The sequence below is a fragment of the Xyrauchen texanus genome, chromosome 33, assembly GCF_025860055.1.
Source record: "Xyrauchen texanus isolate HMW12.3.18 chromosome 33, RBS_HiC_50CHRs, whole genome shotgun sequence".
Taxonomy (NCBI): domain Eukaryota; kingdom Metazoa; phylum Chordata; class Actinopteri; order Cypriniformes; family Catostomidae; genus Xyrauchen; species Xyrauchen texanus.
In genome coordinates, this window is record NC_068308.1 from 18018716 (window position 1) to 18038075 (window position 19360).

The window sequence follows — 19360 nt, forward strand, 5'->3', positions numbered from 1 at the left end:
CGGTACTAACAGCTGAGTTGTAACTTCTTTGGTTTGAGTGTCCTGCGTCACTCAATACAACCGCTCTTTGATAATAGAAAAGGACGGGTATGTGAGCGCAAGACCGGGCTGGAGCTGTTGACCATCAATTACTTTCACTTGGTAGAAGGCGTGCCTGAGGGACTCGTCACGCGACTGCTCCAGAGGGAAGTCCCCCTCAGGGAAGTCCCTGAGGATGGGAACTCCCTCGTCTGCATCATCTTGATGTGGAGCCGATGTTGACGGCCCCGGCACCGCATCCCCAGCCATAGTATCACACACCACACCCTGCATCACTACTCTGCAGGACCCATATACACACATTACCCTCAGTACATTTTTAAAACCGGGCCAATTGGTTCCCAGGATTAGTGGATGGGTGAGGCAGGAATTAACCGCGGCCTCGACTCTATGCCTTTTTCCCCTGAATCGTATCTCAATGGTAACCACTGGATACTTGTGAATGTCCCCATGCACACACCTCACCCTCACCAGTTTATTTTTATCCAATGCCCCTCCTTGCACCAAGCGTTGGTGGATCGAGGTTTGAGAACAACCTTTATCCACCAAAGCTTGATGTGTATCCCCCTTCACCGGTATGCAATACATTCCAGCACGATCGGGGGCGGCCTGTGGAGCATCGGGGATCCGAACCACCTCCATCACTGGACACTGCTCCTGGCTATGTCCGGTTTCCCCGCAGCTCCAGCAGACCGGCCCAGGTCTTCCTTCCGCACTCGTGGGGGTGGGCTCGCCAACCTGGGGGGAATAGCGGAGAGAGACAGGGGGGTTTGAAGGGGCAGACAAGGGAAAGGGTCCTCTGGACCGGGTTCGGGGTCTGGGTGGGCCTCCCCACCTCCGAGGAGCCGGAATTGTGCAGGAGTGAGGGGAACGGGGGGAAGGGGAGGGAACACAAGACACAGGGGGTAGAGAGAGAGAGAGAGAGAGAGAGAGAAGATACTGCCTCGCCGCCTCCTGGAAACGCCGCCATGTAGTCCTCTGCCAGTTGGCGCCGCCGTGCGGTGGCACTGGACCCACTCCGACATGTCTCGGGAAAGTTGGGAGACAAACTGCTCCAGTACCACCATGTCGACCACTTCCACGACATTACGGGTTCCCCCCACCAACAGCCATTTCCGGATGATTCGGGAAGGGCGGCCGTCCTTCCCGAAGCTCAACGAGCGGAATAGCTGCCGACTCTGCTCCGGGTTCCGACAGACCCGTTGCTGGATGGCTTTCCTGAGATGGTTATAATCCAGGAGGCTGGCGGCGGGAAGATGTTGTGCCGCCAGCTGCGCCTCCCCGGAAAGCAGGGGCAATAGGCGGGCTGCCCACTGATCGGGAGGCCACCTCCATACAAACCAAGTGACAAGCAAGGGAACTGAGGTAACTTAAATTACCTCACTAGGAATGACTCATGATATTCCCCACAGGACAACCCGGTCTGCGAGCGTGGAATTCTCGAATCAACTCAGGGTCGAGGATGTCTCTGGCAGGAACCCAGAAGCGCTCCTCAGGACCGTAGCCCTCCTAATCCACCAGATACTGCAAGGACCATTGTACCCCACAGGAGTCCAGTATCCGATGGACAGCCGGCCTACACAGTCCATCGATAATATGGGGTGGCAGAGGAGGTCTGTCCGGGGGGGCAAAGGGAGAAGACAAAACAGGTTTTAGGAGCGACACATGAAACGTGGGATTAATTTTGAATGACCTAGGTAGGTACAACTGGTAAGTAACTGGATTGACTTACCTGGTAATGCAGAATGGTCTGATGAACCATTGGGAGAGTTTACGGGATTCCACCCGTAATGGCAGGTTCTTCGTGGAGGGCCATACACTTCGACCCGGGTGAAGGGAAGGGGCAGGTGTGGCGATTGGCCTATCGCTGATAGGTTTGCGAGGTCCGGAGAACTTTGGACTGGGTTTTCCTCCAGGTCGACCGACACCGCCTGACGAACCTCAGGGCCTAAGGGACAACAACTTCTTCTTGCTCGAGAAAGGGGGGGGGGGCGCTAATCCAAATTGGCACTCGAAGGGTGACATGCCTGTAGTGGAGGATTTCAGGGTGTTGTGGGCATACTCGGCCCACACAATGAATGACGACCAGGAGGATGGATTGCTGGCAGCCATGCACCTCAGGGTTGCTTCCAGCTCCTGGTTAACTCTATCCGTCGGACTCCGGATGGAATCCTGAGGACAGGCTCACCGTTGATCCCACCAGCTGACAGAAGGCTTTCCAGAACCGGGAAGAGAACTGGGGTCCTCGATCAGAGACAATGTCCTGAGGAAAACCAAAGACTCGAAAACATGTTCAATGACCAATTCAGCTGTCTGCTTAACGGAGGGTAGTTTAGGAAGTGGAATGAATCTGGAAGGTTTGGAAAATCTGTCTATAATGACATAAATGGTGGTATTACCGTGGGATGGCAGGAGGCCTGTGATAAAGTCCATGGAGAGATGAGACCAGGGGCGTCAAGGGATAGGAAGTGGAAACAGAAGACCCTGAGGGGCACTGTGAGAAGCCTTGCTCTGGTTGCACATGGTTCAGGCCTTGACAAACGTCTCTGTGTCTTCCTTAATCGTAGGTCACCAGAAAAGCCTTTGGAGAAACTCGAGGGTGCGACCGTAACCTGGGTGACAGGTGAGAGGAGATGCATGAGCCCACTGGAGAATTTGAGAGCGAACAGAGTGGGGAACGAACAGACAGCCAGGAGGGCTATTGCCTGGATCAGGTTCTTGGACTTGAGCCTGTCTGACCACATCCATGATCTTCCACCGCACCGGGCCACAATCCTGTTACCGGGGATGATGGATCTTACAGAATCTTCTCGGACAGCAGGGGCATAGACTCGAGACATGGCATCCGGCTTGTGATTCTTGGACCCTGGGCGGTAAGTAAGTGTAAACTCGAAGCGGTTAAAGAAAAGTGATAACCTGGCCTGACGGGGATTCAGAAGTTTAGCTTTTTGTATGTACTCAAGGTTCTTGTGTTCCGTAAGAACTTGAAAAGGATGAGTAGAACCCTCGAGCCAATGTCTTCACTCCTCCAAAAGGTCATAATAAACCTTTTTAACAGACTGTGATGATGTGTTTCCACCTTATTTATCAGTGTAAATCTTGCAAATATTTTATATATTTAATATTGAGTGTATATTTATAAAATTATGCTTTGTGTTAAATTTCCCTGGAATTCGTTTTGCAAAATTAATTACCAAAGAAGCGAGAGGGTTTCTATTACATCTGCTGGGAGAGTAAATTTGGAATTTGTATTTGAATTTCCTCTTGTATGTGTCTTTGTCTTAATCCACCGCTCTCTATTTTTCTCCTCTTCTGGGAAGTCAATCAAATATAATAGTGGATTGTTTTCTTTTGATCATGGATGTGTAAGTGAGAATAATATTTGCCGTGATCTCCCATTCACTCCCATTCACCATTGTAGAAGTTTACCCTGCAATCGTTTACTTCCGTGTTCCAAAACCACGAGTGTGAAAAAGGTCTATATTTTGAGCTGTATGACAGAACACTTCTACAGAAAAACCTCAGATCATAATTTCACATGGGAACAAAAGAAAGGTTAAAGGAATAGTTCACCAAAAACAAAAAAGATCTTATCATCCCAGATGTGTTTGACTTTCTTTCTTCTGCAGAACACAGATGAAAACAATTAGAAAAATATCTCAGCTCTGTAGGTCCATACAATGCAAGTGAATGGTGACCAGAATTTTGAAGCTCCAAAAATCACATAAAGGAAGCATAAAAGTAATCAATATAACTACAGTGGTTCAATCCATGTCTTCTGAAGCGATATGAAAGGTGTGGGTGAGAACAGATCAAAACATAACACATTTTTCACTGTACATCTTGCCATTGCATTCTACTGGCACGATCATGATTTCAAGCTCGATTACGGTGCTAGGAAGTGTAATCGAGCTTGAAATCATGATCGACAAGAAGACTACTGATGTCAAGATTTATATTGAAAAAGGAGTTACATTTTTGTCTGTTCTCACCCAAAACCAATTGTATTGCTTCAGAAGACATGGATTAAACCACTGCAGTCTTATTTATTACTTTTATGCTGCCGTTATGTGCTTTTTTGAGCTTACAAGATTTGGTTACCCTTCACCAAGTTCTTCTAAAAGTTTGTGTTCTGCAGAAGAAAGAAAGTCATATCTGGGATGGCATGGTAATGACTAAATGATGAGACATGTTTCGTCCCTTTAAGTGCCCGGACTAATTGTGAAACGGAACTGTGTTTGTATTACAGATGTAATCTACACGAGTAGTTCCAACTGTAACACACAGGCGACTGTCAAGAGCAGGAAGTGAATAATTTCCATTGATCTCCGTTCTGAATTCCCCGTCAGATAACAGATTTCCAGCTGTTTGTTTCTGTTGTCATGCTGTGGTAAGGTAAGCGCCACTGTGTATCTCTTAATTGTTGGGTAGTTGCCACTTTTCTAGCGCGGCATGGAACAATCGGATTATTGCTGAGGCAGACCAGCTAGCTTGTGTGTGGTAAACTAATTCGTACAAGCACCGTCAGTCTCTCCGTGGAAAGATTGTTGTCTTTGGTTTAATCGCCCTTAGTTAGAATGATCCGTGTTCCTAGCTAAATGGGTTATTTAAAGAAGATTGTGTTTGTTTGATGTTTTGTCCTTATTCACTAGTTATAGAAGCATATATCTTGTTTGTAAGATAGTTATTTGTGTGCTATTTTTATGTTCTAGATGCTGTCATTTTTTACATTGTAATAAAGTGTATTTTTAAAGCCTGTCATCATCACTCTTGGGCTGAAATTGCCTCATACGAAGTCACATTACAGCTTCATTGCGCAGTCGAGCACATTATCTAAAATAATTTATGCTTGTAGAATTTTCTAATCTATTTGCTTAGAGAGATTAAAAAGGACATGTGAAAATCACTGTATGTTTATAAAATAATAAGTAGAATTATTTACATCTGTTAATTTATGAGGAACCTTGGAACCTGTCAAATGGAAATGTTAGCCAATAATCTCTATAAATTGATTTATAAAAATTCACATTCAGGAAATGTTATTAAATTAATTAAATGTAAAGGTCTTAGGAAAGTCTTTTGTCAAAAGGTGTTGGAGACCTGACACAGGATAATCTTTAAGGAACAGCCTCCTCATGTTTCTTGCTTTCCACATTTTGAAGGAATGGTCTGTGCACCTCATTAGAAACAGATTTTGAAGTAGTTGTTTAGAGCTGAATATAGCTCTTATGTTCAGGTTATGTTCTGCATTCCACTTTGATTATTCACAAATCAAATGTGTCTGTTTCAGTCACATTTTCATCATCTAAACCTGTCTAGTCATAGTTGTATTCATTGTGTACTCATATGTTATAGAAACCTACTTTTGAAGATGTGGACAAATAAAGTTTGTTCTATGTTAACAGGTCAAAGGCATGCATGCAAAACTAAATGAAAATAAAGGGAACCGTAGACACAGACCATACAAATGCTGATGATCAGGTAATGTCATGTACGATGCTGTCGTTCGTTTCTACATTTAGGGAGGTTTTCTATCAAGCCTAGAGTGTTAATGATATGCTTTCTAATTGCCCTCCATATATCTTCTCGTAAGCCCAAAAATGGCCTCTGGAATGCAAGAGAAACAGCACACGCCATCTTTGCTTAGTTTTTTCATCTATAACCCGAAGCTTGGACCACGTGAGGGGGAGGTGAGTCCTGTTTACTTGTAGAACTTTTAAAGAATAATCTTAACATTGTTTTTGCTGAGCTGTTTTGTGTAGTATTGTTTTATTCCTCATAATCAGGCCCACGCAAAATTTTTAAACCATCCCAGATGTGTATGAATTTCCTTCTTCAGCAGAACCGAAATTAAGATTTTTATAAGCACATTTCAGCTCTGTTTGCCCATACAATGCAAGTAAATGCAGGCAACTGGCTATTTGACGGTCCAAAATATTAAAGCAGAATAAGTATTTCACACAACTCCAGTCGATCAATTAATTTTTTCTGAAGAAAACCGATATTTAAAACGTTTTTAACTATAAATCGTTGCTTCCGGCCAGCACTGAATTGCTGTTTGAAATTACTTAACTCTCGCGTGGCGTTCGTTCCTCTGTTGTATACAACGCGTGTGCTTCTGACTTCTCGCATGAAGGCGCCATTGCACTTGTGTCACATGGTACATTGACTGCTGGCAGGAAGCAGTTTTTTAAAGTTAATAAAGTTTTAATTATATTTTTTAATTATTACTTTTTACTCAAACCTATCAATTTACTCGTTTGGATTACTTTAATGCTGCCTCAATATGCCTTTTGGACCGTCAAACAGCAAGCAGACTGATGGCACCCATTTACATGCATTTATGGATAAACGGAGCTTAAATGTGCTTCTAAAAATCTTCTCTTCGGTTCTGCTGAAGAAAGAAAAGTCATACACTTCTGGGATGGCTTAAAGGTAAAGGATTTTAATTTGGGGGCTAACTATTCCTTTAACAAGTTTAAAGCTGAAGTTTAACTTTCAGTGTTAAAATACTTTCTTCTATCTCAGCTTACTATGCAAAGATATTTACAAGTGAGCCATTAATAGATACATTTATTGAAAACTGTAAAGAGTGTGTCTCTGTGGCACTATAAAATTCCTGTGTTGGTTTTAAGTGACCCGCTTAGACCTGCCCCAACAACGTTACTCAACAAATGGCGTTGGGGGCAGGACTTTCTGACGTTTTGAACAACAGCAGATGAGAGGCGTATTCAGAAATGTTTTTTGAAAACATAGTTTAGTTTTGCAATTCCATTCAGTGGCACTAGTGTCACAGAAATGACATACTTCAGCTTTAAATCTATTCTGCAAAATTAAGAAGATACTGTTTGACTGCATGCTCATAATCTGCTAAATGGACAAATGCTGGTAGAGGACATGTTTGGGTTATTACATGTTTGTCATATGTTTATAAAGCTGTTATTTTGCTCTGTAGGAGGAAAAGAAAATATTGTTTTACCACCCCATAGAAATAGAGAAGAACGAAAAGATTCGTAATGTTGGACTCTGTGAGGCCATCGTTCAGTTCACCAGGTTAGTACTCTAATGACGGGATAAAGAGAGATGAACAACTGTTCTAAAATAGTTTCAAGTAGTTTATGATACACATAGACAGCATTTAACTTAAAGTGCTATTGGTGATTCTGTCTTTCCTTATTTACAGAACATTCTGCCCAACCAAACCAGCTAAATCCCTCCACACTCAGAAGAACAGACAGTTTTTCTATGAGCCGGAGGAGAATTTCTGGATGGTCATGGTACGTCTATTCATCAGTGATGTTTTGTAAACATTTGAACTTTTTATTCAATGTAAAAGTCTGGTACAGTTGTCTATGCATTTCTGCTGAGAAATATGTTTATTTAATGACTGACCTAGATCTTCATTATTTAAGCCTTGTTATTGTATGACCTACATTTGAGTCCATTTAATTTAAATTATTAAGTAGAAATAACAACATTTAAATAGAAAATCTGAGTAAAGTCTACTTGCATCTAGTTACCTTAAATTCAATAGTTAATTTAATTATGTTTGATCACCAAATTAAGTGAACTTAATTACATTAATTTTGGACACACCATTATTCAGTTTAAGGTTACGCAATCAATTGAGGAAAGTCAGCTTATTGGGGTTTTCAGTGTAGTCTGATACTGAAGTGCAGCTGAACTACAGTTTTTGAATTACCTGCTAATCCAAATCTGATTTGATCTTCATTCAATTTACAATAATGAACAAACACAATCTGTTTGAACTATTATTTAAATATTTAATGCAAATTATTGTATTGTACTTGTACATATTGAATACATCATTCAAACATTGACAGTGTAGGTTGGGAAAAGTATGTGAACCCGTAGGCTAATGACATCAACAAAAGCTAATTAGAGTCAGGAGTTGGCAAACATGTAATTGTATTAATGAAACAAGATTGGAGGTGTGGGGTAGAGCTACTTTGACTTATAAAAAATCACTCAAACATTTTGAGTTTGCTATTCACAAGAAGCACCTGCTGACGTGGACCATGCCTCACAAAAAAAGAGATATTAGAAGACCTACGATCAAGAAGTGTTGCGTTGCATAAAGCTGGAAAGAGTTACAAATTTATCTCGAAGAGCTTTGATATTCATCTGTCCACAGTTAGACAAATTGTCTTTAAATGGAGACGATTTAGTACTGTGGCTACTCTCCCTAGAAGTGGCCATCCAGGACTCAAAGGGCACACAGCAGAATGCTCAATGAGGTAAAAAATAACCCTTGAGTGACAGGTAAAGAATTGAAGGAATCATTGGAACTGGGTAAAATCTCTTTTCATGAGTCTATTATACGGAAACATTGAACAGACACGGTGGGTGTCCTGCCATGGAAGGCAGGATGTCGCTGCTTTCCAACTACTACATTTCTGTGTGCCTAAAGTTTGCCAAGATCCCCTTGACACTCCCCAAAAATACATGAAAGATGTTTTGTGGACTGATGAAACTAAGGTTGAATTGTTTGGGAAGAACACGCAGCACTAAATATGGCATAAATAGGGTACCACAGACCAATGTGAAAACATCATCCCAAAGGTGAAAAAAATCCATCTTTTGGAGTCCTTAACCCAATAAAGATGCTGTGGAATGACCTCAAGAGCTGTTCACACCAGACATCCTAATAATATGGCAGAGCTGAAGCAGTTCTGTAAGGAAGAACGTTCCAGAATTCCTTCTGAACGTTGTGCAGGTCTAATCTGCAGCTAACAGAAACACTTTGTTGAGGTTATTGCTGCTAAAGGAGGATCGACCAGTTATTAAATCCAAGGGTTCACTCACTTTTTCCATAGCACTTATGAATGTTTAATGGGATGTCCTCTATAAAGACATGAAAGATTATAACTGTTTGTGTGTTGTTAGCTTAAACACATTGTGTTTGTCTATACTTGTGACTGATGAAGATGAGATCACATTGTATGACCAATTAATGCAGAAAACCAGCTAATTCAAAACAGTTCACATACTTTTTCTTGACACTGTATGTAATAAGAACTTTTTCTTATTACATGTAAAGAACTTCAAAATTTTTCTTTCAAGGTTGTACGGAATCCAATGGTAGAAAAACCCAGCAAAGATGGTAAACCACCAACTGTAGAATACCAAGAGGAAGAAATTATTGTAAGTAATATGTTGAATATTAGTTGCGAATATTTAAATAAAATCTTCAGTCTTATATAGATTTGTTTTTCCCCTCTTTGTGTTTTAGGATTCAGTTTATGGTGCAGTATTACAGCAGTGCTACAGCATGTATAAGGTAAACACTTTTTTTCAACGATCTAATTTAAAATTGCACTATTTTACTAATTGTCTCTATTTCTTTTTCCGCAAAGGCAACAGCTCATGTCTCTAACAGGTGTTTTTCTGTTGTTGATAATTTCTAGCTCTTCAACGGCACATTCAGCAGGGTATTTGAGGCTGGTGGCGTGGAACTGCTCACTCAAAAGCTTGAAAAGTTCTTTTACAGGGTAAATAATGTATTATGAAAACTCACTTTTTTAATCGGATTAAAGGTAGACAGGGTATACCTTTGGTCTGCACGCTGCATGCATATGTATGTCTTAAAAGGGACAACCGTCGATTTTCTACTTTCCTCTGTTAATGAGCCAGTTTTTTGTGGAAATTTGTGATGTTCCTTATCTATGAAGTCATTATGTTATGTTCAAAGTCAACATATCTTGAACATGAGCAATTGAACAGCATGAGACATATTATGTTTGAACATTGGCAATTATGGAAAAGAGCTCAAATCCATATTTTTCAGTGATGTGTTTACCGAATTTGTGGATTCCTTTGCCTTAATTTGCATCTACTTCTGGTGAGGCCCGACAATCTAATTTGTTCAGAAATGCCATGTTTGCCTCATTGGTTCTTTGGTTCAAATTTCTTTGCTGAAGGCATCCTGCTTACTCACCTGTCTGAATAATTCAGCTTGGGTTAAGGGAAACCCTCCTCGTCACCCCCTCCCTAACCTGAGCTGTGCCCTGGAGCTCTCAGTGAAAGTGCAATTTGTGCCTTAGGTTAAATGTCACTGACTGCTGTGCAAATCACACCACTGCTGTATCTTAGCACATCTAGATGTCAAATTACATTACGTCAGCCTTATCTGGGAAGCTTTAGTAATTTCATCCATGTTTGCAGTCGTAGTGTTGTCGTACAGTTAGTTCTAGATCTTTCTTTAGATTTTAAACCCTAATAGTTTATATACCATACATATATTTGCTGGGTTTTTTTCTTTCTTTTTTATTTTTCCTCTGATACCTGTAGAATTGTTCATTTTGTTTTGAAGTATCTGTTGTTACTACACTAAAGGGTAGTAACATATTAAATGTAACACATTTATACGTGTCTGCTCTCACTTAGTACCTGCAGACGCTTCACCTCCAGTCATGTGACCTGCTGGATGTGTTTGGGGGAATTGGCTTTTTCCCCTTGGACAAGATGACCTACCTGAAGATCCAGTCTTTTGTTAATAAAATAGAGGAGAGCCTGAGTCTGGTCAAATACACTGCCTTTCTCTACAACGACCAGCTGATCTGGTGAGTGTCAAGATATACACCTCTCACAGTTGCTTTACTTAAATTGATGGTTTCCTCATTGCAGGTTGAAATGAAAAATGCAATAGTTGATTGAAGTATCAATCCTACTGCAAATGCATGATATGAAGGAGGGGTTAAGTTGGATCTCTGAGCGATGTAGAGGACATAAAGTCTCGGAGAGTGCAGAGAAAGGGCTGCCAAAGCTTAATCACAAACTGTCTGGCACAGGGATCTAGATGGACTAAATACAGTCCTTTTAATCCTCTTTGTAGAATTCACTTTATGACTTTCACTTCATGTTTTCAAAAATCACTTTCACAGAGGTGTGTGTGTTTATGCCTTTAAATATTGTTTTTATTACTTTTTGTAATAATGTCTCTTTTAATACAAATACAATACTACTATGTTCCACTAGTTTTGGACAAAAAACATTTTATCTAAAGGCTAATGTTTAAAGGGATATTTCACCAGAATTCCCTCATGCCATCCCAGATGAGATGTGTATGACATTCTTTCTTCTGCAGTCAGAGATATTTGTAACACAAATATATTTAGAAGAATTATTCAGCTCTCTAGATCCTTACAAATTAAGTTAATAGTGCCCAGAATTTGAAGGTCCAATAAGGACATAAAGGTAGCATAAAAGTAATCCATAAGACTCCAGTTGGTAAATACATGTTTTCTGAAGAAATATGATAGGTGTGGGTGAGAAACAGATCAAGTCATTTTTTATTATAAATCTTTCACTTACACATTCTTCTTCTTTTGTTTTTGGCAACTCGAATTCTTTGTGCATATCGCCACCTACTGGGCAGAGAAGAGAATTCTTAGTTAAAAATGTCAAAACATCTTAAATATTGACCTTTTTCTCACTCACATCCTATCATATCGCTTCAGAAGACATGGAATAAACCACTGGAGTCATATTTATTACTTTTATGCTGCCTTTATGTACTTTTTGGAGTTTTTCTAAAAATCTTTGTGTTCAGCAGAAAAAAGAAATTCACACATCTGAGATGGCATGAGGGTGACTAAATAATGAGAAGTTTTATTTATTGGTGAACTATCCCTTTAAATGCTTGAAATTTGTTTAGCAGACAAATTTTACTTGTGCCCATGTATATGAATATATTTATTTTGTGGAAAGTTTGGATTCGACAGTAAGGAAGAGCAGCCAACAAGCAGCCTTGTTGTAAGCAATGCATTTGGTGACTACATTTAAGAAGATAAAATATAAGATAGTGTTTATTTGTTTAACATTTTTGTCTTCACCATTAGTCTAAAATGTGTAAAATGGATATACTAAAGAATGAGTTGGTGTTTCTAAACTTTTGATTGGTATTTCAAGTACACAGACTTGCAAAAGTGAGTCTTATTGACTAATAAGCAGTTAGTTTAAAATTGCTATATGTTCTGTCCTGTGTTTTGTAGGAGTGGTCTTGAGCAGGATGACATGCGTATTCTGTACAAATACCTGACAACCTCACTGTTCCCACGGCACACTGAACCTGAGGTGAGAGAGAGAGTACCCAATTGAGGAGCATTTACATTGTCCACATGATTATAGATCATTACAAATCTCTGCCCCCAGACACATTGAAAGGTCTGTTAGACTGGCCAATGATATTACTTTTTTTACCCCACAAGTCTAATGCAGTGTTGCGACTGGATGCGAGCATTGTTACACAACACGTCTAAATCAAATTACCCCGTTATAATAAACACAGTTACTTCAGCACTTTATTTCCCCCTTCAGTCTGAATTCAATGTATTTTATTCACAAATATCATGTGTGAATTGATTGCTATGAACTTCTGATTGATATATCTAATCTTCTTTCTAACCATATCTACAGTACTGTGCAGCAGTTTTAGGCGATTGTGAAAGATGTTGTATAGCGAAGATGTTTTCTAAAATAATGCCATGAGTAATTTTTATTGATCAATTAATGATAGTTCACCCAAAAGAAAGTTACATTCCTTCAACATTTACTCATCCTAATGCCATCCCAGATGTGTATGAAAATCTTTCTTTCTTCTGAACACAAATAAAGATTTTTAGAAGAACATCTCAGCTCTGTAGGTCCATACAATGCAAGTGAATGGTGACCAGTGCTTTCAAAGTCCAAAAACCACAAAGACAGCATAAACATAATCCATAAAACTCCAGTGGTTAAATCTATATCTTCAAAAGTGATATGATAGGTGTGGGTGAGAAACAGATCAATATTTAAGTCAATGTTCTTCTTTTTTTTTTTTGGCGATTCGCAGTAGTGCATATTGCCACCTACAGGACAGGGAGGAGAATTTATAGTATAAAAGGACTTAAATATTGATCTGTTTTTCACCCACTCCTATCATATCACTTCTGAAGATATAGATTTAACCACTGGAGTCTTCTGGATTACATTTGTGCTGCCTCTATGGGTTTTATTTTTTTATAATTTCTTTGGGACTTTAAAGTTCTGGCCACCATTAACTTGCTTTGTATGGATCCAGGGAGCTGAACAGTTATTTTAAATATATTTGTTTGTGTTCTGCAGAAGAAAGAAAGTCATACACATCCAGGTATATAAACATAAAAATAAGTAAATCAATATTTGTTGTGACCACCCTTTGCCTTTAAAACATCAATTATCCTAGATACACTTGCGCACAGTTTTTCAAGGTTGTTGGCAGATAGGATGTTTCAAGCATCTTGGAGAACTTGCCATATTTCTATGTGTTAGGGCTGACTCCCAGACTGACTCAATGATGTTGAGATTCTGGCTCTGTGTGGGACATACCATCTGTTGCAGGACTCCTTGTTTTATTTCCAAAAGAAATGTTTGACAATCTTACATTTATATTTCCTATTAACTCACTAAAGCAGAAGATAATGTATAAAACAACCATCTTAAGGGAAATGTTTTTGTGAAACATTTAATGTGCCTAAAACTTTTGCACAGTGAAATTATTTCTAAATTCTAACATAGCCCAAGGAACTTTAAAATGTTTACAGACAATGAATTACATAAAGTAGAATACAGTTTTGTTATGTTGTAGATACACTGTAACTGATTTTATGGATTAATCACTTTCTATGATTTTTTCAATGTATTCCAAAGTCACGTGCCTTCTCTGCAACAGTTCTGCTGTGTTAATGGATGCTCTGTCTTTGTGTGTGTGCGTGTGCGTGTGCGCATGTGTGTTTGTGTGTCTGCAAACATTCGGCAGCTTGCAGGAAGGGACTCTCCTCTCAGGCCAGAGGTGGCTGGGAATCTGTTGCACTATGGGAGGCAAGTATCCAAATAGTTCCTGCTTTGAACTCAGTGTTGGAACATAAGACTTGGCCCTCTGCCTGTCTGCTTGGGCTTGAGGCTTTTGGGACACAAGCAGTCAACCGCAGCGCTAAGACAACACATCAACCGGCACTGCCAAATATCAGATTGCACAAGGGTAATTTAATTGCTTTGGTGGCAAAGAGAATACAATGAGCCCAACAGACTTCACAATAGCCAATCTGATTGTTCGATGATTTGTGGATGTTAGCCCAAACAGTCAATGTGGCAACACATATCAGGTTTGCATTTGACTGATATTGATATGATGTAAAGATTATGCCAATGAGATAGGCTGACGTATTATTGGCAAATCTTCTTTGTTGGTATGTCTTGAGTTCGTAATGTGGGTAGAAGGAGGGTCAGCTGTGACTCATGACATCCAGTCTCTGTAGACCAGTGCCTCCCCCTGAAAGTATATAGCAGAACCACATGGGAAATTCTCCAAGCACTCTTACATATTCGGGTTTTGAGACCCGGGATGTATATCATCAAAAATGGATCTACAAAATGCCCAGATATTGTAGCATATGACAATATGAAAATAAAAGAATAAAATATATTTTAAAGTTTTATTTGTATATATTAAAGAGATAATGCAACAAATCAGAACTAATCTAGAACAGGATTCACCACTTTCACACACATTTCATGAGATGCAACTGGCTGTCAAACACATATTGAACAAAAACACATAAGCTAAACAAGTATTTTCAGAGGCACTTATTGAGTCTAAATTGATGCACAACTTACATAATTTTAGTAGTACACCCAAATGACAGTAGTCATCATATGTTTCATGTTCCACTTGCTATAGTTTACTTCCATGTTGTTTCTTCATCAAATAGCAAAGTCAAATGTAAATCAAGTCATTCACTGAAACAACAGCGCCACCTTGAGTTACAAATAGCATGTAAAATATGGAATACTGATAATTCACTGTTGTTGCACAGACAATTCAACATATAGTATTTATTTATATATAAATAATGTACTTATTTGTCTTGTAATAAACAAAGAAATATATATCATGTGATAGTAAACTTATATAGATATGAAATAATCATAAAAAATATAATTTATGGAAGTGCAAAAAAACAACAACAACAACAACAAAAAAAACACATGACACTCTTGCATACCTAGGGTCTCTAATGACCCTGTACATGTTTGGTACTTAAGTTATTATAAAAAAAAAAAAATTAAGTCTACAAAAGAGATGTGGGCACATCACCAAAAAAAGGAATGCAGGTGGAATGAGGTCCCGGGTCACTAAAGACCCAAGGCATGCATTTAAGGATTAATATAACACTATAACTTGCACTATGTACTGTAATTTTATATATATAAATCTGCTAATACTGTGTCTGTTTACTGTTACATGAATTTAAATTTGGCAGTTGGTCTAAATCACTCTTTTGTCATCTATATTACAGATTTTTAACAGGACCCACAAATCTTAAAGACCCAGATGCAAAATTCAGATTTCCCAGGATATTTGTGAACACAGAGGACAGTTACGAGGAGCTACATTTAATTGTTTACAAGGTGAGAGAAGCAGTCAAACTGTCATTTAGGGAACTTTCAGTTGTTTATAAAGGGTTATTTATGCATGTTAATTCATAAGATTTATTAATTTATTAATGTCAATACATTCATGATAATTAAAACTGTTAATTTATCAACATTAATTAAAAATAATAATAATTTATATTGACTAGTTTTATTTAGTCTTATTTTTAAATTGTAATAAAGACTTTGTGTCTTTATTTTCCTTCTTTGTAGCATTTCTATGGAAAGCATTTTGAATTACCATTGTGTATGAAATGTGCTATATAAATAAACTTTTCTTGCCTTGCAACCTAACCCCCATGTTTTGGCAAACCTTTAAATAACCTTTACTCCTGGGCAAGCTGACACGATTGAAATTAGGGACGACATCATATCTTCTCACAATTGCTCAGTCTTGAATGTCTGCACAATTTTCATGTATGTCATTTCTTATCCAGGCAATGAGTGCAGCTGTTTGCTTCATGGTAAATGGTAAGTGCCTGTTTGTTCATTATTTTTTAAAGATTTAAATTATAAAGTTTTTAATTTTTTTATGTTATCAGTTAATTGGGTGATCTCCTTAAAATATATTTTCACAATGTTAACTCTCACACCCCAATGTCCTCTGTCCTTAGCAACAGTGGATTTAAGTTGTGAGTTTTGTGAGCAACTGGACAGCCTAGTTGGTCCCCAGCTCACCCTGCTGGCCTCCGACATATGTGAACAGTACAACATCAATCGGAGAATATCAGGGTCAGTAATTATCCAAAGCTTCCCTTCAATGGGTATAAGAATAAAACAAATCTAGCTTTTATGTTTGCATGAATAAAATAAATTCTAGTGTTAACTATATTTAGTGTTACTTTTTGTCATTTTACTAGTGTAAAAGGTGCCAGAAAGTGAGCAGAACCCATGACTTTTTTTTTTTGCTCTCACATCTATATACTGTAGAAATTATAATAGTAATATTTAGCTGGGACTAAAAATGAAATTTCACATAATTTATATGTATAAATGTGTTCCATCTGAAAGGACTAATTATTAAATGAAACAAATGACAATAAAATGCAAAGTAATCTCTTCAGTAATCAAAATACTTTTTGAATGTAACTGTATTCTAATTACCAATGATTTAAATTATAACTGTAGTGGAGTACAGTAGCTTATATTTTGTATTTTGTTTTTAAAGTAATCCTGTTACGTGTATTCTGTTTCTCCCCAACCCTGCCCGTTACCAGCATTTAAAAATAACGTTTTCACTCTGGAACTATTGAAAATCACTTTGTTCCAGTTTTCAGTTACATTCTGCTAAAAATTTTGTTTGATTTTGGTTTCCATTTTCATTTCTTGAACAGTTTTTAGTCCCTGCTATTTAGTTAGTTGGTAGTATGCTACTCTGAACTGGTAATTATATTTGCTGTCACAAAGATAGGTGTGATTCCTCAGGACAACTATTTCTGTGCGATATCTGTCAGGTAGTAGGGGCATTTATTTGTGCTATTCACAACTATTGATGTGTACGTTTGGCTGTCACTACCTCTAACCAATTCCTTAAAATTATTAGTCTTGCTTCACTGCTCACACATTCATGTCTTAAATGACTGGATCATCCTGTTACCCAGGTACCCATTCAGAAATATGGACAAGAACTTCACTCGCTTGCATGGTTAATACAAGAGCCCACTGTATCATCTCTCATCCAGTTACAGTTACCGGACCTCATCCATTAAGCATATCTAAACAGTGTGTCCTTATTTTACCTGATCCCTACATGGTGCACAGTATTGTTTTGTATGGTAGAGAGTCCCTCATATCAGTTTGCAGTCTGCTTATCACACTTTTAGGACACAATTGTGCTATTTTCTTCTTCCATGCATGTAGCACAGGGAGGGAATATTTCCTCTTTAAATAATCATTTTAAATTTGTTGTGGTAGGCCAGAGAAGGAGCCTCAGTTTAAGTTCATCTACTTCAACCACATGAACTTGGCTGAGAAAAGCACCATCCACATGCGCAAGACGGCCAGCGTGTCCCTCACCTCTGTCCACCCAGACCTCATGAAGATCCTTGGAGACATCAACTGCGATTTTGCACGGTGAGCGGTGCTAATGTTGACATGCACGATCTTGCTCCTGCTATACTTAACTATCAACCTGATTTAACAACCCCACAACTTGCTGACTAAACTGTGTTTTATTATCAGGGATTGTTCATAACATTCTGTAATCTAGATTTCATTCTGCATGTAAATGCCTTCACTGGCGTTCTGGTGACTTATTTAGAGTGTGTGTATGGAAACGCAATCGCTTCCAAAATTAGAGATATTTGATCAGTTGTTGTAGATGTAAACAAATACCCATTGATTTAGGAAATGTGGCATTTTGTTCTCTGGTGAAACGTTATGAATTAAGATCATCTGTGCTTGCTTTTGTTAGGGTTGATGAGGACGAGGAAATCATTGTTAAAGCGATGACAGATTACTGGGTCGTTGGCAAGAGGTCTGATCAGAGGGAGCTATACGTCATTTTGAACCACAAGAATGCCAACCTAATTGAAGTGAATGGTATGCTGTTTATTGACAAACATTTACCAGTGTATATAATGGTTTGAGATTGTGTTAAAGTCCACTAGTTGGCAGTTAATCATCATATTACTTGGTTCGTTTTTTTTAGTTCGTTCCATTTCTTTAGACCTGAATTCTCACTAAGCTTCTGTTTGTTTTACAGAGGAAGTGAAAAGGCTGTGCGCAACACAATTTAATAATATTTTTTTCTTGGACTGAAGAGAGAGGATGGGCATGGACTACTTCAATCACTACACTACAACTGTCAACTGTTCAGGTTTTACTGACTGCACCAGTGTAATGCAATAATTGCATTGTAAAAAAATATTTTTCACCATGCAGTTTTTTAGATTTTTATTTAATCTATACAAAAATGTGGTGGCTTCCTTGTAATTGATTGTAAAATCTGAATGTTACTGAGAGTGAATGACTTCTTTCTGTGTTTGTTTGTACATATTATCATGTTAAAGTATCCATCAGTTATCTCATTTCATTCCATTCTCATTGTTTAGATTAGTTTTATCACTCACAGAAACAATTAAGTTGACTTTAAAATGTTTCGATTGTTAAAGCTATATTTGGGTCTTATTTTAAATGTCATACTTATCATGCTTTGTTAACATCCATGACAAATAAATGTACATTTTTGTTAAATTTAAGTTGCTGTTCTTCTTCCAGTACTTCTCACTACATTTAATATTTAATATTTAACAATTATGATACATATCGTTCCACCCCCTGTCCTTAATCTAGTTTTTAGATTTATGCCCACACCTCTTTATTATTCCTCAACATTTATCTTCTGAATAGTGTAACAAAATATATTGATATTAATATATACAATATATTTTACTGCTTGATTACCAAAAGTGTATGTCTAGACGTGTTATAGTTTTGGTTTTCTCATAAATTATATTTTTATGGTTATTTCATATCAATATAAGTTTGCTCAGTACAAAAGAAATAAATATTATATACATGCAAATAAATACTATGTCACATTAATTTTCTGTGTGACAATGGTGAACTATCAGTTTTCCATAGGCGTGACATGCATACATGCTATTTCTTACTTGCCGTGCCACTGCTGTGTCCATAATTGATTTGATTTACATTTGACATTGCTATTTCAAGTAGCAACATGGAAGAAAACTATAGCAAGTGTAACACATGAACGGTGTGATTTGGCTAATGTCATCTGGGTGTAAACTGAAATTATGTTAGTTGTGCTGAACATAAGTATGCTATTTAGACTCAAAAAGTGCCTGAGAAAATACATATTTGTAGTTTATGTGTGTCTCAGTAT

At 38.2% G+C, this 19360-nt stretch overlaps 1 protein-coding gene across 1 annotated transcript; it reads left to right on the plus strand.

Annotated features, from left to right (window-relative positions):
* Window positions 1–4294: 4294 nt before the first annotated feature.
* LOC127627209 (vacuolar fusion protein CCZ1 homolog) lies at window positions 4295–18707 on the plus strand. Its single transcript, XM_052103499.1, has 17 exons — window positions 4295–4434; window positions 5445–5520; window positions 5633–5729; window positions 6995–7092; window positions 7223–7316; window positions 9124–9204; window positions 9293–9340; window positions 9468–9551; window positions 10447–10622; window positions 12054–12135; window positions 13838–13899; window positions 15378–15489; window positions 15951–15984; window positions 16128–16245; window positions 17428–17586; window positions 17927–18054; window positions 18218–18707. Exons 2-17 carry the CDS (start codon window positions 5507–5509, stop codon window positions 18271–18273), a joined length of 1443 nt encoding a protein of 480 aa, XP_051959459.1. The 5' UTR covers window positions 4295–4434; window positions 5445–5506; the 3' UTR covers window positions 18274–18707.
* The last annotated feature ends 653 nt before the right edge of the window (window positions 18708–19360 follow it).